The sequence below is a fragment of the Lampetra planeri genome, chromosome 1, assembly GCF_965212315.1.
Source record: "Lampetra planeri chromosome 1, kcLamPlan1.2.h2, whole genome shotgun sequence".
Classification (NCBI taxonomy): Eukaryota; Metazoa; Chordata; class Hyperoartia; order Petromyzontiformes; family Petromyzontidae; genus Lampetra; species Lampetra planeri.
The window spans coordinates 5422291-5444677 of NC_136107.1; the positions used below are offsets into that span (position 1 = coordinate 5422291).

Below are 22387 nucleotides of genomic sequence, written 5' to 3' on the forward strand. Positions count from 1 at the left end.
ACGAAGGAGGCATAATTAGGGCGATACACCACTTTGCAATGACTCCTGACGCAACTATAGGGTGCCACAGTGGCAAGATGTTGACTACCTCGCCTGGTATGCAAGAGTCCATTGGTTAGATCCCGACACCTGAAGCCTGTGTGTTTGGAGTTTGCATTTTCTCCCCGTGGCCGTGTGGATTTTTTTTTGGGTCCTCGAGTTTTCCCCTCCACACTTAGAAACATGCGTTTAAGAGTATTCGGCTGCTATAAATGTCCACGCGATAAACCACTTTGTTGAGCCATCTGTTGTGGCCAGGTCGTTTCTGAAAAAAATGCTACGTCCCTCAGTGGGCCTTACCTGGTCAAATACATATTTTTGTTATATAGGCTCAATCACCTCAATGTACAATTACAGCTGTTGCTCCCCACATTCATCAGCCATACGAAGCAAAATATGACTTGCTCCAGCAGTCTGTGGAGGCCACACGGGAAGATCGTTGACATACATCCTTGGACGCAAACGTGGGTGTATTCCCGATTAACATCGCAATGACCTGCAGGCGAGATGTCCGATATTTAGACATAATATGTGTGAACACGGCACGGGTATTAATGCGTTGTAATACTGCAGGACATTCCATGGGGGGTGGTGGGGGGGTTAACGAGTTTGGGGATGGGTTGTCCACGATTGTCAGTTCTAAAATGCATTACACGTAAAAGTAACGCACTTATAAACATGCCATATAATACACGAGTTGCACTTGCTACGAAGTTACTATGCAACATAGGGCATTATCACTTCAAGTCTGAACACCCATCATCCCCAAGACACCCGAATGTCAGTGAACAATGCGCATTAGATAAGATAATGTATAATTCGGGCACAAACATGAAGCCACTTGCAGACAGACATGCTGATAGGTTTGTAAGGGAATCATCAACGAAGCAAATACATTGAAGGATTTTTAAGGAGTGTGTCTACCGTTTAATGAGTATCTTAGCTCATTGTATCCCGTTATCCACGCATTTGCCAAAGTAGTAATGATCCACAAGCGAAAACAATCGCTCACAATGCTTCGCATACTGACTCGGGCTCACACGTCGAGGGAATACGCATCGCGAGTACACTGAAGGTCGAGACGCCCTTGCAGCAAGGGGGTACAGATCATCAATAACCTGTCGTGTCATGCATTCAAAACCTCTGCCTCCTCCTGCACCCCCGTAAGCTCCTCCTTACACGCACGAGTACACATCTCGATATAGGTCCTCCCCTAGGCTAATACAAGCCACGCAACTTCGAGCACACGGTGGCTGTGGGGAGGAGGGGGGTGGGTGGTCGTCGAGAGCCGCTTAAACTTTTCCTAAAACCGGGTTAATATTTCATCGTTTAATTCAATTACAGAGGTCGCTAAGCCCGGGGGCGTTGGAGCTACGTTTTTTTTATAAGGGCGGTGGAGACATTCGCTCGCTCGCTCTCTCTCTTGCTCGCAAGCCAAGAAGGAGAGGAGAGATAAGAGAGAAGGGAGAGAGAGACGAGAGGGAGCTGCGGACGTGGGCCGGTAAGAACCGCAGCGCTCTTGTTCGCTGGCGCAACTCTCCACCTGCACTCGATGCGCGCACGGGCAAAGCCGCGTTCGCTTGGACATTCTTCTTTGAAGTTTCACCTGGAATGGGATTGTCTGCGTGTCCTACCGGTGGTGTTTCTTTGTGTGTGTGTTACGTTCTACTCTTCGCACCCTGGTTTTGTTGTTTAACGTTGAATGGTTTGTTTTATGACTGCAGTCACGAAAGCGTTGAGTCAAGATGGTTTATAGTTTCTTTATTTTTGGTTTGTCGCACGGAAGGCGGTCGTGCCCGTTCGTACGGTTCGGAGGATAACTTACGAATAGGATGACCGATGAGTTGAACGTGACCCGTGTGATTCTAGCTACGGTAAGGCTATACGGCAGTGAGTGTAAACTTGGGTTTTAGTAACTTATCATAGGACTATCTAACAACACAATGTTTAACAGTAGCCCAACTCGCATCCCGAGAGCTGACCACCATATGCCTAACCCTAAACTAACAATTTCGCCGGCACTTACCCTACCTACCCTGTACGATGAACTCACTCCCCACGTTTAACACGACACCTACTTTGAACACAATCTCTACCCTAGACTCGTAAGCACTAAACGTACTACTAACAGAGTTATGTATACGACACTCCCATTCCTATAACACCAGTCACGTTCTTAACCCCATCTCGCACCCCTAATACTATTCCGAACGCCAACCCTATGTGTAACCCTCATGTGAATCAGTCGTCCCTATTGGAATCTCAATTATAAATATACGAGCCCGAATGCCACGCGAATAGTAGTGCCTTGACTCCAGCACATACCTATGCACATTATGTGCTGATAGGCGTGCTCCAGCACGTTGAGCACTATGCGTTTGATAACACCACGTGTCCACAGCACTGACAAATAAAGCTTCCACAGCCATACATTGAGCATCAGCTTAAGTCCCTTGGTGGTGGATAGATCGGTGAAGATGGAAAAAAGAAAGCATCTGGACGTGATATCATTACGATAAAAACGCGGCGCAGACGCGCACGTGTTTTTATTCGCTACCACCGCAGATCTGATTCGAATGGAGGAATCGTGTTGTGACGAACTTTATCCTGCGCATAGATCACGATAACAATGCGCGTAATTTTTTATTAAGTGCATGTTCGCTGTGGGCTCGTGATACGTGTGGGAATAACGGAAAACAACGCTGTGGAAATAACATAGAGCAATGAAGGGTCATTGTCCGAAAGGTTGACTCGCCACGCAGTCTGTATAGACTGCCTGTGAAAAGTCACAGCGTTTTTATTTGACTACAAAACCGGATTACCTTGCTCGAAAACTGCTTTGTCCAGCTTTAAATCAAATATATTTATCGCCGTTCCGAAACATGGCAATTGCGCAAGACGTTGCCTCGTTATGTTTATGGGGTTGTACAAAAAAAACTTGTCGAGGTTGTGCGTTTTCAATGCGTGCTGGCACACCGCAGTAAATATCGTCCAAATTGTTCTTTGAATGGGCCGGTGATACGTGTGTTCTCTTGCAGACACCTTCAGAGGCTTTTCCCCCTTGATGTATGCGCATTGATTTAATTGGCAATCTAATAGGGCCGGTGGAGTTAGCTCGTGAGAACCGAGGTGTCTCTGGCCAAAGAGACGAGGATTTCTGAATGGTATGTGTGGACGTGAGTTACTCAGGCTTTGTGTGACGGCATGTTGTACTTTGCACACATATACGTGCAGTATAATAACACGTCCTGTAACAACAGTACGCACACGTTATTGAGTTTGGGGAAAAAAGTAATAATACAATTTGAAACATCATTTTTTTTTATAACTGTGCAACGGCTTTTGGCCGATGAATAATGTTTCCAAAATAGCATATCAAATGTTTACATTTACATGGAAGTAATACGAGAATCATAATAGAGGGTTTTTGTATTACGTGTTAAACTGATACGAGAATCAGTTTTTTTTAAATATATATCAGTCTTGGATTGTGAGTCAGCCAACACACCTTCGCTATTAAGCTATGTGCTGATATGTCAATAATACCCTGCACTGGATACATTCCATGAGGTAAATAGTATTACGTAACATCGCATCACGTGTATTATTTATATGCTAGTGTGTCTGTGTCTTAGTGCATTCGGTAGAGCTGCTGAACTTTCAGTGATTCAATTGGGAGTTCAAATCATGGCCATTGTTATCCCAGCCCATCATCCCCGTGATCCCTCAGGGAGGTTGGCAACAGCCATCAGCTTATGAGCACCAGTTCATGGAGAATTAGTAGCGGTTGACCTATGGGAATACAGGGCTTTGCCATATGAATGTGGAGTTTTCACCTCTGGCTGATGAATGTCAATGCAGATGTGGCTACCAAATGAATGTTTAAGCACAAGCTTTGGGACTGGTACCATGACTGTGATATTTTTTTTACCAAAGTTGCATCCTGCATGTATGATGTGTTAATTTTAATGTGTACCTACAGGTACACAGACGCTGCACCGTGGCCAGTTGTAATTGAATAATGGGGACTTTAACTGTACTGAAGACCTGTTCCTCTTGAGTAGAGTGCTGTTGGTGCAAAGGCAGGAAAGTAAAACATAACAGAAGGGCTTAGTCGAGCGAGGAACGTGTGCATGGTTACAGCCACTCCAGGCACGCTCAAGCACTGATCACAGACTAGCAACATAAGCCCAACGGTCAGTGTCTTTGTGTTTTGTGCAAATAACACTGTAGTTCTAGGAGCCATGGATATGTTTTTCTGTCTGAATGATAATTACGGTACACTTACTGGGAATATAATGTAATTTTAATGTAAAAAGTGCCGATTTGATATGAGATCTTAAAAAAAATAGTGATATCACATTTATTTAGCAATAATCCACTTATGTACCCAGGAAAGCCACACCGAGTCTAAAGACTCGTTTCCAGGAGGGTCCTGAATTGGAAGGTTTTGCCAACACCAAATACTGTACACTGTCAATCATCAATTCCCATTAAACATCAGTTTCAGTAGGCAGTCCTGCAAGTGGGTTCTTGATATATTTGCGTGGGGTTTTTTTGTGTTCTTCTCTCATATCCGTGAGTTTTTTTCTCTCCAAGCACTTCAGTTTTTTTACTGCACCAACATTGAAATAGAATTATTCAAACCATCCCAAATAGGCCTTATAGAAGCCCTTCTTGTGAGTTTGTGTGCCTGTATTCTGGGTAAACAATAATTGGATTTCTCTGATCCTGCCAACTGTTGAGTTGCACAATGCTCTCATGACGTTTGGTCAATTGTGCCTGTGTTGGCGAGACAAGAGCCGTGCTTCAGCTCTCACTTGCAGAAAGCATGGAACCAGGTTGTCCTTTACACGCATAGCAATGGCGTAATGCTTCAAGCTACTGTTGACCTTTCATGTTGTGAACCCCTCGAAGGTTCTCCTCTCGCTCTTGACAATCCTACTGGGACCCCAACACACCCACTTATTCATGGCTGTCAGCTTTAAGAGCCGACCATGCATGGCACCAATATATATTTTTAAATAATGGTATGCACTGAAAATAATTATAAAAGCTGTGGGAAATTGTAAACCCATATACTGTAGGCGCCAAGGCCAACCAAGCGACATGTGTTGTTCATGGCTACAGCAGTTACCATCGGAATAAATAACAATGTAATGTGCATAGTAATAGTGTAATAATGGTGACACATTTATTGACACCTCACTTATTTAAAAAAAATATGTTAATAAATGATTCGTATTTAGTTTATTATGGTATATATCGTGTCGGTGTTGTTAATTTTCAAATATATCCCTCCACCAACTGACAAAGTCAATCAAATCAAGTTGTCACGTGGGCAAATGTGACGATGGGTTTGTCTTTTTAGCAAAGCGGAATGTTGAAAAGAAAGCAACACTTTGGACAATTTTATAGACGACGTTTCGCAGGAGTTTACATCCCGCATACACGTTCTTCTATCCTCTTGCTTCTCAACAACTGGTTGAACATTATGAACTCGATTTTTCCATATCTTACAGAGGAGAGTGTTCCAATATTTAATAGATGCATTGAGATTGGTTGGAGACGTGAAGAGGATTTGATATACTGGATGTTACCTGTACAGTGTGTCGTTATTATTTTAATGGGGTATCTCTAAATGGATCACCCTGCATATTCTAATGATAATAGTTTTTTTTCTAATAGTTTACTAGCTTCACTGAATCTCAAGACTACTTTATAGGAAGGTCCTCATTTTGGCATGAGTTGCCAATTCTATTTAAATCAGGTGAATTTTTTTTTTACTGTCGGAGAATACTAGAGTACCTATAGAAAACCATGCATTCAACAGACCACGTACATAGGCGATACAATATGCTTCGCGTGTGGCTGTTATAATGTGGATTGAGTCTCCTTTATTTATCTAGGAGTGAGATTTACTGCACCTAGGGCATTCATTCATGAGAGTACCATGATATGATTTACTTTTCTTAACACATTTAATTATTTTATGAAGTTACTGTTAAAATGTATTAATTTGACCTCATTTGACAAAGTCAGTGAAATACAGTTCCTTAAATTTGGTGTACTTTGTGATGATGTTCTCGTGAAAGTGTCAATGTAATACTAAATTAGTAAAATGTAAGAATATGAGGATAGTTATCATTACAAATGTTACATTATATTTCCATGGTGTGATTTTTCCATAGCCTCTGCTTAAGCAGATTAAAGTGCGTGAGAATTAATGTGCCACACAATTACCTAATCCTCAGATGATGTCACAGGGTTTCAAAATCCACTTTACAAAAAAGAGCAGCAACTTGAAAAGAAAACATTCACAGGCAAATTAGCTCAATAGGAAGCACCCAACATACATGGTCGCTCACTTGTCATATGCATATCTTTGTGAGTAATGAGCATAAACATGCCTACACCAGAATAGTAAGAGGATGTTCACCCCTTTGATAAGGCCAATGTGTGAGGTCTCTTTTGACTTTCATGATTTCAAATTGAAACATGCACAGTATTCGCTCGCTCTCTCGAAAAAAAAGAGAACGAATAACTCAAAGGCATGAGGAACCACAGAAAAGAGGGAAAGGCAGTCAGGGGGTTGAGATGGCACCAATTTCCCCTCCAAAGAACTTAAGGAACAGATGGAGTTTAGAGCACACTTGTTGTACTGCCATCTCTTGGAAAACCAGGGTATGACAACCTCAACATCGACGGAAAGGGAGTTTCAGGACATTTGCGCCACCACCACCGCCCGGCAAAACTAGTCAACTGAAGATACAGACTGATATGCCAGATGCAGTGTCGGTGTGAACATGGCCATAACAGGTTGTTTTCTGCAGACCAAGTTAATATATCACTTTACAACGTGTGAGTTATTGTTGAATGCATGCTACACATTGAGAGTCAGATATTTGCACTGCTTTAAAAGCTGTAGAGGCTGCCTTGGAAAGGAACAACGCCAAGGGTGTTTTTTTGACTTGGCCACTTTTTTGGCGTTGACATTGCATCACGTTACTGCTTGGGCAAAGTCCACCAATGCCAGGTACAATCTGGAACTAAAAAAAGAGGGGTTTACACCGCTCACACACTTGACACTTTCAGCATATATATACACACACACCAGACATTTCGTTTAAACTGGGCAATGGATTCTTTATTAAACGATTGCTGTTAACACATCACTTGTGGGCTTAATGACCGTGTAGCATATGTTAAAATGAGATACAACGCTGGCATTAAATTAAGCCTACAGGGTAATATTTGTCATCTGCCACCCTCCAGCAAAATAAGTAAATCCATGAAACAGTGGTCACAGTCAGTATATATTTAATGTTTGTGGTTTACATTTACTGTTGGCTTGATTTATTATGCAGCATTAAGGAAATTGCCAACTGGATTAGACTTGGATTTTATAGACATGGCTCCATGACGCATTAAGCAGTACGAAATATTGCATTGGCATACACACTTACCGTCATGGTGCCAATCTTACAGAGGATTGTACATGATGCGTGCTCTTTAGAGATGGTACGCTGAAAGTGTTTGTGTATTTGTTGTCAGAGTGAAAGTATTGGTATATTTATTGTACAGGCATGTTCAAAAAGTGGCCAGGACCACTTTGAACTAAATCTGTGTTTAAGGCTGCAACACAAAGGAGCCAGACTGAGCCGGTTGATGAGCTGAGGGTGTAGTGCACATTAGGCAGAATTTATTTCCTCATATGATGTATTACAGGCGTAAATCGAAGATAACTGTGAACATAGCTCGGAATGCATACGTATTACTTTATGCAGATTGTTGAATTTCATCTAAATCATACGAGTTATAAGACTGTGGCAAAAAGGATGCTCATCTATAAAGGCACCCACATACGGTATGCTATGTAAAATGGCAATCAGTGCTGGATGAAGTTCTCTCCATGCCACGTCTGTCGTGGTGTTTTTTTTACCATACTTTACCACGCTGGTCAGTGCAGCTTGGTGAAGGTGGAGGGGGGCCCAGAATCAGTCCAGGTATCACTCGCCACCAATGTCAATCGTGTTCAGGAATTCAACTCAAGTCGCCGAGTTTTTCATAACGCAGTATACGCCAAATACTGCACCACTCTCTCCATGCATTATATTATTATACTGTGTTTTAACGAACCCGAAAAGTGGAGTGGTGCAGTGGTGACAGTGGCGCAGTGGTTAGCGTTAAGAAGCACTGCATTAAAAACCCGAATACCTGAGATTCATTCCAGGCCACGGCTAATGTCATTTATCTCAGGTATTGTGTACAGGCATTGTAAATACAAAAATAAAAGATCATCCAACCAATTTGTCCTAAAACCTGGTTTTAGTCGTTCTGGATGTCAACATTAACTTATGCCTGGAAATGTAGGAGCTTGCAGACAGACACTCATTTTACAACTTACGAATGGTGTACGTTAATACTGAAAATATGAATGCAGATACACATTTAAAGTTAACTTATTTAACAAAGCAACGAATGCTTATAATTATCTTCATACCCTCATGCCGCACCCATTAGATAAAAAACGCAGGAATTGTAGAGTTGTGAAATCACATGATCTGCCTTGTAAAACAAAAACTGGTCTGGGAAGTTTTCATTGTTATGCTCCTGCAAACACACTACTGATGACGGTATACATAATAGATTTGTATTCAGATGTTCTTAGTGACAAAAAAATACAAAGACCCCCATATAGCCTTAACAGACTGTTGGGGCAAGTGCTGTTAGCGAGCACCTTTGAAGGTCGGCACGGCATACGAGGCAGTGGTTGGCCAGCACCACCGCCTTTGTCTCCCTAGTGGCGATGTTTATACACCGCGCCAGCTACTCATTTGAGGTTGAGTCGACCTTGGAGAGGCCCAGGACCGGTTCAGATAATCGTCACTGGTGTCGGCCATGAGCGGGAATCGCAGATGGATCGCTGGGTTCGTAATGCAGCAGGCTAAGCACTGCTCCACCGCTCCTCAACTAAAATACAAAGACAAAGATCCCCAGTATAGCCTGAACAGACTGTTGGGGTAAGTGCTGTTAGCAAGCACCGATGAAGGCCGACTCGGCACACGAGTTATATGGAAACCATCTGTAATTTGTCATGAAATCTAATTTGAGATGTAGACTGACATTGCCACACAATGACTTATTTTTGGAAATTATGTTATACGATTTTTGTTAACTGCATTCTTTACACTAGACGTGTTTAGGTAAGTCCTCACTAGATGTTTTGTGTGGTGGCAGTGATCAAATTACTGACTGAATAAACAAACTGCAGCGAGTGTGCTGACCACTCGCCTACGCAATTCTCCAAAAACACCGATACAATTATCTTCACAGGAATTAACCAAATACCGCATGAATCTGTGTTCTGACCACACAGCCAGGTGCTTGCATGCTTGGCATTAAGATGAGAGCTCCTCCATCAGAAGAAAATAAGGCCTACCAATCTTCACGTAGAACAGTGGTTACATTTTGGCAGGCGTGGTGGCGCACAGTGTTAATGTAGTGCTGTCGAGACAGGCCAATGCAGTGCGTGGAGCTCATTGTACGTGTGAGATGACCATAGGAATGGAAGAGGGATCTCTAAAAGGTAGTACTTTGTAGGTTGCTAACCTAACCATTTGAAGACACTCTAGTTTCGAGTCATAATCAAAAATAGTCAGGAAGGAACTAACCAAACGTTCCAGTGTGTAACCATAATAAGTAGTACTTTTAATTAAGTTGAAGATGTTCTGGGATAAGTAAATTGCTGTTCCAATATTCTTGTACGCGCACAACACAGTCGGAAGGAAACATGAAAATTAAGTCATCTCTTTAGATTTAGCGGGAGTAGACAAAGTACAACGGGAATTATTCTCTCATATGGTAAACGACTGTTTTATATTGTTGTAACAAATACTTCGATGTGTATTGCAGGCAGCTTACTCAAGACGCCATTTAGAAGAATCAAAACCAAATCGAGCGGGTCAATGGATATCGTGATTCTTCTGAAATCCGCTGCGTGAACATTACGTCGGTGAATTGCGTACTCTGCATTGTTCGCTGAAGCGCTCGTCTCTTCATCACCATGGGAGAATGGAGCTTCCTGGGGGACCTCCTGGAGGCGGTGAATGCACACTCCACCATGACCGGTCGTTTGTGGCTCATGATCTTCATCATCTTCCGCGTCCTAGTCATAGCAACTATCGGCGACAACCTCTACGAGGATGAACAAGAAGCTTTTATATGCAATACACTGCAACCAGGCTGCAATCAGGTTAGTGTTGAAAGGTCACTGATTGGACATGGGCTCAAGAAATATGGGTCAATGACTGGCATCGGATGTAATACTTCTATGACTGTCTCAATGCAAATTTAAATGACATCATGATGATTCACCTCTGCTTATTTTTGTTTTTGTATGTTTTCCTTGTGGTGTTCCGAAAAAATCCCAGTGACGTGTTGATTCTAACAAAGTACCTTTGTAAAAAAAAACCCCATAAGCCTTGTATCTCACTTACAGTTTTCATTTCTTACCACAATAAGACTTGCAAATCACTTCTGCTCTGTGAATCAATGATGCAACAATGCTGAATTTCCTTCAGAGAAATGGTTGGTGGTATCTGTCTTAACCCTTAAAATAACTCTAACATGTCCCCACAAATATAGCATTGTTTAAACTTGACAATACTGTATAGTATAATGTAATTTCTGGCAAATGTTGAGTCATCACTTTTTAGCATTTTCTCAAGGTGGTATGAATAATTCCTTATCATTAGTAGGAGCATGTCATGATTTACTTGGATATATTGGATATGCACACACAAGTCACATACTGTGCACATATGGTGACACTTAATTTTCTCTCGGTGACAGAAAACTGAAAAAAAAATTACTTAACCTGCTTTGCACAGCTCATGATAACTTACACACTGCTTTCATACAACAAGTATATGAACGTATTATGATATATATTTTTTAATATTTGCATCGATTTCTGTTTATTCATTGTTAACAGGTCTGCTACGACAAGGCCTTCCCAATGTCGCATTTCCGCTTCTGGGTATTCCAGATCGTGGTTCTAGCTGCACCCTCCCTCTCTTTCATTGCCTTCGCTATACACAGCCAGACCAAGGAGGAGAAGGCAGAGAGAATTGTTGAAAAGAAACCATTTCAAAGCATGGAGGAGCAGAAAAAGTGGGAGAAAAGCCGGTCCAACAGGGAGGCGAGAAGACACGCCATGTATGCTGTGCATGTCGTTCTCAAGCTGGTGCTGGAGATTGGCTGCCTCGTGAGCCAGTACTTTGTTTACGGGTTCACCATCAACGCCCACTTTCCATGTGAGCGCTTCCCGTGCCCCAACAAGGTGGACTGCTTCGTGTCGCGTCCCACAGAAAAGAACGTCTTCCTCCTCTACTACTTTGTGGTGAACGTTTTCTCCGCGCTTCTGTGCTTCGTCGAGATCAACCTGATCGGGCTGAAGACGCTGCGTCGCAGGCTCAAGCACGTGGTGGACACGGACTCGGACGAAGAATATCACCACGCTCCACCATCATTCAGTTCCGCCGTCACCTACCCTGACACAAAGAGGATGAACGGCCACGTCGTCAGTGTTGCCATGCAGAACATAGACCACCTCAGCATCTCCACTCGAGACATAAGCAGGCAGCAAAACATGAGCAATGCAGCTCACGAAAATTCCACAAGCATGATGGAGCCTCTGCTCATGGAGATGCAGAGGCAGTCAGATAAGTCAGGCAATGGTCTGATCCGGAGCAGGGCTGGCTCTCAGTCAGTGTTGAGCACCTGAATTATGAGACACCTAATCGTGCTATGAAAAGCAGACAAATGATACAATGAAACATTCTCTAGACATTCCACCTCTCCATTCCATAGATTACTTCATCCCCATCTGCTAGAATATTTCGAAAAGTTTCACTTTGTATCTCGCAGAAAATGGTAGATACGACAAGCCTCTTAGATGCTCCCGATTTTAGACCCAATGGTGTTTTCTGAATCCCTACACATGATACAAAATATGGGTTTTTTCATAATATTGCCGTTAAAAGTAATTTTATGCATAATTCATTAGTGTAGGGTATGGTGGAGAGGTAGGAGATGGAAGGTGAAAATGGGTTAATGCTAGGTAAGTTTCAACCATTATAATATGAAACATTTTCTCAAGAAGATTATTGCTGAGAATAGGTTGTTTGGCAACAAAACAGATGTTAAGATGTTAAAACACCAAACTGAAACCTTTTACAAGGAATCATGTCTGTATTAACCACATATACTTGTGGTCAGAATGTGGTTAGACCAGAGGACGCCTTTTGGCCTTTTGGCGTCCTCTGGTCTAACACCGTTTGAGACGAGGCTCGAAAGAAAGCTGTCGCTGGTGTATACAAATCAGTTTCAAGACAATTCATATACTGTCAGAGTATGTTTTTTTGCATCCTGACTACAAGTATATGTGGTTAATGCAGACATGATTTAGTATAAAAGGTTTCAGTTTGGTGTTTTAACATCTTAACACCTGTTTTGTTGCCAGAAATAAGGGGAAAACCTATTCTCATATTTGGTACTGGCAAAGGAGGTCCCATGAAGATTATTGCTGTTTTATGACTATCCATTTATAACATTAAGAGTTTAATAAGAATGCAGTAACAACAGATGAACTGTTATCTGAATTCGTCATTTTGCGCAGGGTAAATTTGCACCAAAATGTGAGAGTAATTCCTAATAAGCAGTGAAGGTGTTGATTGGTCCTTGGGGGCATTTGCACAGAGCCCCTTCAAGCAAACATTACAAAGTGATAAACGATAACAATAACGTGTGAAACAACGATTGACTTAGTATATATATATTTAAATGACAGTCGATCCAATGCTGGATGAAGGCCTCCCCATGCCGCGTCAGTAATGGGGCTTGTTTGGCCATACCTCACTATGCTGGCCAGTGTGGCTTAGTGACGAGAGAGGCCCAGGTCCGGTTCAGAAAATAATCACCCCCCTCTGATGTTAGCCATGGGTTAGGAAATAACACTCGGGTTTATGGGTTTCATAGTTCAGTGCGCTAACCAACTCCATCATGGTTCCAACCCCATTGCCTGTATACGCGAGCTTCAAAGGTGTAAAGTCTAACACCTGAAGAATGTAGTGATGAATTGGGGGGGACAGGGAGCAGGCAAGGTATGTGAGCTTACACCAGCTGTTCAATCACTAGTGTTTACTAGCTGTCATGAGATCAATACTTTAATTTGCTGTGCCAATTGTTTTTATTTTCAACATTAACACAACGTGAACCCATTGGATTCTGCACTATTGGAAGTTAATAACAAGACAATGGAGTAATTAATAACACTCTTGACAATGGAGTAATTAACAGAAGTGTGGACTCGAGTCATGTGACTTGGACTCGAGTCAGACTCGAGTCATGAATTTGATGACTTGCGACTCGACTTGGACTTGCATAACAATGACTTTGTCCCACCTATGAGATGTGGACTCGAGTCATGTGACTTGGACTCGAGTCAGACTCGAGTCATGAATTTGATGACTTGCGACTCGACTTGGACTTGCATAACAATGACTTTGTCCCACCTCTGGTAATTAATAACACTCTTGATGCCTCACACCCAAGTGCTGGAAGTGGAGGTGCTGTACGCATTGTTTTTGAGATGATCTGATGTCCTTAGTAGTTGTTACTGTCGAGTCCTATAGGAGCATAGGATAAATGAATGTAATATCGTACTTTATTTAACTTAATCACATCTCACTCTAACACTCACAAACCTTCATTTCAATGACTGCATTGTGCCTTAACTCATATTTTACGTGGATCAAGAGTGAGTTTGTTAATTTCATTATCAAGCATGTTAACCATCAAGTAGTAGTAAACAAATCAGTACTTGTTTCCAAACTGACAACGAAGTTATTGAGAAGCACAGTCCATACACGGTGTTCAAAGTGGGTTGGTGCTTAAAAGACTTGGCAAAAAATGTAATTCATGCCTCGTAACCCTTTACACAAAGGGAAGCAGTGAATCGGACTGTAAATTTGCTTCCACGTAATGCAGATGCATTAGCATATATAATGACAGTTTTGATATGTCCCAGAGAGACATGTGTTAGCCTGTATTCAGGGTATATTTATAATGATTCACAGTGGTCCACGATGAAATCAAAAGTTTGTTGAATAGATCGGTTATGTGAAATAAACTATTATGTGAACTTGACTTTAAAAAATGAAATGTTTCAAGATGCATTTCATACAAAGTAACCTAAAAGATTATGTTGTAGTACATGACAAATGACTGATATTTTTTTTAAGTGTGGCGTGTGAGAGATGGAGTGCAAGGTTAGACATAAATTAACCTGAGCATAAGATACATTTCGTGCCATTGTGTTTCATATTAAGGATTTTTACTATTTTATATTTGTAAAGAAGATTATTATTTTTGGATTCTTACTTGAGTTATCCAGCAAACATGAACAAACAACTGCCTACATGAGATTAACAGTGGTTAGCTTTATGGGGGAAACAATCCAATTGTGTATTAAAAATATATATTAAAGTGAGCAGCATATAATGTATGCCAAGCTGGGTATGTGGGTATGCAGGGGTGGATTGAGATTTATATGTATGCCGTCAAGAAATGTCACGTATAATTTTTCTTGCTTATGTGTTTTCAAGCGTATATTTCATTTAAAAAATCGTATTTGTTACAATTAAGTGTACTTCTGACATTTCATTATTTTCATTTTAAGGATGTTCATATTAATCTTACCTTTTGAAAGTAATGATTGAATTATACCTTTAAAAAATAAAGTTCCTTTGAAAAAAAAATCAGGGTCCATGATGATCAGGAGATGGCAGTACAGCAAATGGTAATGTAAATTATTCTGTGCTGAGCTCTGCATAACACATTCCTGCGGAGGGAGCTGGTAGGAACGTTGGGTTGCTCGGTCAATGGCCAGGGTCAACGGCGGCGTGGTGTATTCCGCAAATATGCCCGACCGTGAGGGCGGGCACAAGCCGGTGTGAGTAGGTTAAACGTTGAGTTTTATAAGGGCACCACGGAGTGACCAGCCCCTCCCCACCCAGCCCCACCCCTCCCACCCCCCACCCAGCCCCACCCTCCCCACCCACCCAGCTCCTCCCTACCCTCCCCACCCAGCCCCTCCCCACCCTCCCCTCCCAGTCCCTCCCCACCCAGCCCCTCCCTGCACGACGGACACAATAATCCCCTGTGGGCTGGTGTAACCAGAGGTTCCTACCAGTATTATCCCTTCGTATGCGTGGTTTTCTGTGGGTGCATAACATGCTAATACTGTTAGTAACCTCCTGGTTACACCAGCCCACAGGGGATTATTTTGTCCGTCGTGCAGGAAGGAGCTGGGTGGAGAGGGAGGGGCTGGGTGCGGAGGGTGGGGCTTGCTGGGGAGGGGCTGAGTGGGGAGGGCGGGGAGGGGCTGAGTGGGGAGGGTGGGGAGGGGCTGGGTGGGGGGTGGGAGGGGAGGGGCTGGGTGGAGGGTGGGAGGGGTGGAGCTGGGTGGGGCTGGGTGGGGAGGGGCTCGGTGGGGAGGGGCTGCTCACCCCGTGGTGCCCTTAACACGTTCTTTCGGATTGGGCAGGTAGGAACTTGGTTGGACAGCGCGGCGTTCAGGGGGGGGGCAGTTGGATGAGTGGGCATGTTTACCCTTCCCTCCACCCTCCGCGACATCGTCAACCAATCGCGGCGTAGCTCGGTGTTCGGTGGGGAAGTGCATGGGTGGGCAGAATTCCGGATATGCACGACAGACAGACAAATAATCCCTGGTGGGCAGTGTGGAACCTGTTGTTCCCCACTGTATAACACGAGGTAACTCAGACTCACACACACATACACTCACTCTCACACTCTCAGACTCACACACACACTCTCACTCACACTCTCAGACTCACACACACATACTCACACACTCTCAGACTCACACACACATACACTCACTCTCTCAGACTCACACACTCACTCTCACACTCTCAGACTCACACACACATACACTCACTCTCTCAGACTCACACACTCACTCTCACACTCTCAGACTCACACACACATACACTCACTCTCAGACTCACACACACACACACTCTTACACTCTCAGACTCACACACACACTCAGCGCGGCATTCAGGAGGGGGGGCAGTTGGATGAGTAGGCATGTTTACCCTTTCCCCCCCACCCTCCCCGACATCGTCAACCAATCGCGGCATTGCTCGGTGTTTCGGTGGGGAGGGGATTGCATGAGTGGGCGTGTTTACACCCCACCTCTACCAATGGCGGCCCCGCTCGGCGTTTGGGGGGGAAGTTGGATGATTGAGCGTGTTTACCTTCCCCCCACCCTCCCCGACATCCTCAACCAATCGTGGCCCTGCTCGGCGGTCGGTGGGAGGGGTGCATGGGTGGGCTGCATTCCGATGCACGACAGATAAATAATCCCTGGTGGGCAGTGTGGAACCTGTTGTTCCTACCTGTGTAGGACTTGAAATGTCACGCGCCACGCGTTCTGTTGCTAGGGAAGCAAGCAGCGTACAGTGGGGGCAACTGAGGATACAGTTGTTGTGTGCCATTGAGGGGGAGGTCATTAAGAGACACTACAGGTGTTAAGGGTAACTGAGGACGCAGGCCGGTGATTGGTCAGGAGGGTGAGTGGCTGATGACTGGCGCCGGGCTGACGGCGATAACATGGTCACGTGAGGCTGGGGGCCTGGGGGCGAGTAGCGAAGCGGGGGATGAGATAATACTGGTAGGAACGAAGTGGACCAGCCACCAATAGATTATTTCGTCCGTCCGTCCGTCCGACCGTCCGTCCGACCGTGTAGCAACATCGCCCCCTACTGCAAACACTTGTCGCCCCCTACTGCAAACACTTGGCATGACCCTACCAAAACCTTTAGACTCAGTGAGGCTTTCCTGGCTAAACAAGTGTAACATTCCCTTATAATTCCCTGAGATAGCTTTTAATTAAAACATTTAAATTAATGAGGCTTTCCTGGCTAAGCAAGTGTAACATTCCCTTATAATTCCCTGAGATAGCTTTTAATTAAAACTTTGAAATTCAAATTTTACTCACAGCGCCCTAAAGCCTACAACTAGGCCTAAAGCCTAGAACTAGGCCTGAAACTCTCCCTTCGTATCCTGCCCCCGCGTGTGTGAAAGGGAGTTAATGTTTAACAATGTTACATTCCCTCATGTTTTTCAATAGAAACATTTACATTTAAAGCTTTTACATTAATAATTAAAACATTTCAATTAAAAATTAACTCACGGCGGCCTAAAGCCTACAGCTAGGCCTAAAGCCTAGAACTAGGCCTGCAACTCTCCCTTCGTATCGTACCCCCGCGTGTGTGAAAGGGAGTTAATGTTTAACAATGTTACATTCCCTCATGTTTTTAAATAGAAACATTTAAATTTAAAGCTTTTACATAAATAATAAAAATTTTAAATTAAAAATTAACTCACAGCGCCCTAAAGCCTACAGCTAGGCCTAAAGCCTAGAACTAGGCCTCAATCTCTCCCTTCGTATGGTCCGATTAGGTGTAGCAACATCGCCCCCTACTGCAAACACTTGGCAGGACCCTACAAAAACCTTTAGACTCAGTGGGGCTTTCCTGGCTAAACAAGTGTAATAATACATTATGTTTATATTCTTTGGTTATTCGTTCCTACCAGCCCACCCCGCAGGGTCCTGTTTAATTGGGGCTGATTGGTTCGGGTATAAAGGCACAGTGTAACGGAGAGACGGGAGTCTTGGTTGATGTTGGAGTCGGAGTTGGAGTGGTTGGTGCCCGGAACAGAGACGGAGCAGCAGGGAGCAGGAATAGATACGATAAGGGTAGACAGAGAGAATACAGATAGCGTAGCAGTGGATAGAGAGAGTACAGCGCACGGTAGCAGTGGATAGAGAGAATACAGATAGGGTAGCAGTGGATAGAGAGAATACAGCGTACGGTAGCCGTGGATAGAGAGAATACAGATAGGGTAGCAGTGGACGGAGCGAGTACAGAGTAGGGTAGCAGCGGAGTAACGGACCTTGGGGGAGAGAGAGAGAGAGCGAGCGAAGTCGCGGAGCGGAGCGAGCGAACGGAGAGACATGGAGTGATGATGATGGCGGGTTGTGCATTGGAGCGAACGGAGAGGCATGGAGTGATGACGAGGAGGTGTGAACTATATGTGTGAATAAAAGAGACGAGAAAGACAAAGAAGCTGTCGCATCAGTACGAGTCCTACACCTGTATCAACATTTAACCTACTCACGCCGGCTTGTGCCCGCCCTCACAGTCGGGCATATTTGCGGAATACACCACGCCGCCGTTGACCCTGGCCATTGACCGAGCAACCCAACGTTACTACCAGCTCCCTCCGCAGGAATGTGTTTATAGCGAGTGGTTTGAAAAAGGATGTACATTCGTTTTATTAGCATTTTATTCATACCAAAAGAGTCAGCAGCCTTTCACTGTCTGTACTTGCAATATATCCGGGCATACTAGGCAGTCTTAATAGTAAAATACAGTATACTAAATGTACACTGTTTTTTGTAAATCCACTGCCTTTCATATTGGTGTGCATTTGTGGGTAGTTGTGGCACATTGGTTTGTACATTTTGCTATGAATCCAGTGACTTATATTTAATTACCGGAAATGGCACGTATGTATATTGAACTTCTTTCGCACCGTATGTAGCTCTGCTAATCAGGTGCGGCACACATCAGAGGCACCTTACTCCGAGTCTCCCCGAGGGCGACACAACCTTTAACGGGTGCCTTGCAAGGCGTGTAACTTGAGATAAGGATTAGGGGATCAGATTTCATGACTTGTGTTCAAGGGCGGTGGCCTCATTCCCCGGGTAGAAAGGGTTCGAGACCCCATGGTCTCAATGAGGAATGATTTCATCGCTTTGCTCACGTCAGCGAGCCTATGGTTCTCATCTCGATTTTCACCGCTCGAAGTCCGGCACCCACCTTGTGAGTAACGCCCTTAATCTAGATTTGAAGTTTTCGTGACTGCAGGGATCCATACTCTTTGGTTCTTTCGGTAAAGTCACGTAGGTATAAAATAAATTATATCACGACGCTTCGATTGCAACACAAGCAATCATCATCAGGTGGGAAAACCACAGCAATACAATTTTTTGCTGAAGTGGTAGAGAGATGCTCCCCTCCCACCTCCCTTCCCCTCCCCCTCTCTTACCAATATAACCTCTTACCACGGCATCTCTCTCCCACTTCAGCAAAAACATGTTTTGCTGTAGTTTTCCCACCTGATGATGATTGCTTGTGTTGCAATCGAAACGTCGTGATTTAATTTATTTTATTTTATACCTACGTGACTTTACCGAAAGAACCAAAGAGTATAGTAACGCCCTTCTATGGAGGGGGGTAAAATGAATGGGTAGAGGTAGGCACTCTACACCTCCACAGTCCCAATCGAGTACCAAGGGGTAGCCAACCAAATACAGATGTGAAAAACTAGTTGCCACAACGCATATTTGTTGCCTACGCATTCCTGATGATGTTGATGGTGGGGGTTCGTGGATCATCAGTAGCTGCAGCAGCAGAATTATCGTCATATTTATTAAGCATCGCTCATCAGTTTAATTTGCCTTTGTCATTATCATATATCTTTACCTACATTGATCACGATAATTATAATCTTCAGAACCACTAACATTTCTTGACATCCAAGTAAATGAATGAATTGCTAAACACCATTTCCAAACAACCTCCCCATACCTTCACAAGCATTGATGTCTTCTGCTGGCCTCCTATGGACATTTCTGACCCATGTCGAGCCAGCTCCCCTGTCTCCTGGCCCCATCCTCCCCCCGTTCGTTTCATCTGCAGCACCTCCGATTACCATGGTTGACTGCGTACAGTGCGAAAGAAGTTCAATATACATACATCCCAATTAATACTGACAATAAAACCGGTGTTAAGATGTTAAAACACCAAGTAGAAACACTTTGCAAGGAATCATGTCTGCATTAATCAAGCGTACTTGTGGTAAGTTCATTTTTTTTACCAGATGAGGACTCAAAAAACGGATCGTGTCATATGTAAGAGTGCACTGTCACCAAAATTATAAAAGAAATCACGTAAAAAACGAGCAAAGAAATAAAGTAAATAGAAGTCAGAGGGGGAAAAACAACCAAATAGAAATTACAGCAATCGCATTACAAGTGAAATTGGGAAAACAAAGTTCTAATGGGAAGACAGTGTGAAGCACTTTCATGTGGCATTGTCTTCTCGCAGACTTTAGCTCAAAGTCTTTATTTTAGGTGTCATACTGCGATTTTTATTCATGATATATATGTATTTTTAATTTCGCGTGGCCGATTCCATTAAAAAATATATAATGGCTACATAACACATTCAGCATTAGCGCTGTTGTGAATAATATAATTAACATATTTTAGACAAACATGCCTCATCCATTTTTGTGTAGCTCCACATAAAAAAGTAGTATTTTTCACATATCCCCCGCCGAAGAGACTGTATGTCGAATCAGTCCTGCTAAAATTATCCACTCCCAAAAGGCTGTGTGGCTGGCTGTTGAGATGTGTAAACATATTTGAACTTTTTATTGTGGAGGAAAACATTTTTTGCTGGTCTCACGCCACCCCAAATCAACCTTATGCCCTCTGCTGGCCACTCTCACGCACTGCTTATCTTCCCACGGGAGGTCTCCATTTAAATAAACTTTTGGTTTGAGTAAGCAGTATGTTTCTTAATATTTAAAACGTTGCTACATCCATAATATCGATGTTTTAACTCCAACACATCGATGTGTTGTTGATCCCTACAAATATGAACGGAACATTGAAATTGTCCTATCGATGATTTGTGTTTGGTATATTGTTCAGACCAAAAAAATTAACCCGTAAAAACAAAGTTTTTCACTATAAATCCTTTATATGCGTGTTCAATGGGCCACAACCCAGCCCACATTGGTCTTTGAAACGGGCGGCTAGAGTCCTCTCGTCCTCTGGCTTGAGATGGCTGCCACCTATGGGTCAAATGATTGTCTGCCAGCATTAAGAAATTGGTAATTAAATATTGAAATTTTTTTCCCTAAACAGTGTCAAATTTTGGAAAAAAAATTTTCACGAAAATTAATTGTCACGCACAACGAGTCTGTGTGGAAAATGTCAGCTCGATTGGATCACGGGAAGTGGGTTAAAAAACGACCGAAAGATTTGCACGGTCGTAAGCAAGCAAGCAAGCACGCAAGCACGCAAGCAAGCAAGCAAGCGAACTTAATATAAAGGATTTAAAAAATGTCGATTTTTGTTTCTAAATTTTAAGTTTTCATGAAAAAATGATCACTTCCCAAACTTCGTTGACAGATGTACGTTACTTCATATCTGTAAATTACAAGAAAACACATCACAACAGCAACATTACAGATGCTTAATGATTGTTTCTATTTGGCAAGCTGATGATGCGTCCCTATAGAGTACAAGTGGGGTTTCTACACGACGTTCCCAGAGGCAGACTTGGCAGTCGTGAACCTTGGTGACTGTATCCTGTTGATGAGTCCTAATATGAGAGCCAAATCAGTCTACAGTTGTCTCTTTGTCTCACTGCCGATTTTGTTTTCTTGATGGTGACTTAAGACGTGACTGCTGTATACTGTAATGCAGTTCTTTGGGAACTGGTGTTTTGCATAACGCTCAAGGCACGTTTTGTGTGTTGTCCGCCTACGATCCATCCTGGATTTAACCAGACAGGATTGTATAAGGAGCTCACAGATCCTTGAAAGATCTGGACACATCCCCATCAGTGAGCTCCTCCGGCAAGCGAGGCTGCGTTGGCTGGGTCATGTAGCCCGCATGCCCAAGCAGCTTTTGTTTGGCCGCATAGAGGGGGCTAAACGGGCTCCACACGGGATAGAGAAGAGATGGAGCTGGTGTGGTACAGAAGGATGTGGAGCTGACTGGACTTGCCGATACCAAGTGGTGTCAAGATCGGCCTCTTTTGAGGTTTGTGAAAGACGCTACTGAGGAGTTGGAGGCAGTCGCCCTCCAGCAACAATGCAGGGCAGAGGAGCCACGCTCACAACAACGAGCGGAGCGCCGGGCGGATAAAACACACCAGTGGGAAGCACAGCTGGTACATCTGCCAGTCATCTCAGTCAGTCAATGCATGGCACCTGGGTATGTTTCGTGACCTGCCAGAGAGCATTCGACGCTTCACGTGGCCTCAAAGTCCACCGAGCTTTGTGGCGAACGGCGCTGGTTGTTGTGTACTCTCGATAGGTTTAAAGTTAATATTCCAGAAAGTGGATGCACAGCCTTGTGCCTTTGTATGTATATTTTGATGTGATATTATAA

At 43.5% G+C, this 22387-nt stretch overlaps 1 protein-coding gene across 2 annotated transcripts; it reads left to right on the forward strand.

The window, feature by feature from the left end:
* The first annotated feature begins 1269 nt into the window (after positions 1–1269).
* Positions 1270–14861, forward strand: LOC144732289 (gap junction delta-3 protein-like). 2 transcript variants are annotated; one of them, XM_078613776.1, is made up of 3 exons: positions 1270–1540; positions 9955–10294; positions 11036–14861. In XM_078613776.1, the coding sequence occupies exons 2-3, from the start codon at positions 10106–10108 to the stop codon at positions 11825–11827; spliced, it is 981 nt and encodes a 326-aa protein (XP_078469902.1). In that variant the 5' UTR covers positions 1270–1540; positions 9955–10105; the 3' UTR covers positions 11828–14861. The 2 variants fall into 2 exon arrangements, with proteins under 2 accessions (XP_078469902.1, XP_078469977.1); XM_078613851.1 differs by lacking the exon at positions 1270–1540 and adding an exon at positions 3228–4235.
* The last annotated feature ends 7526 nt before the right edge of the window (positions 14862–22387 follow it).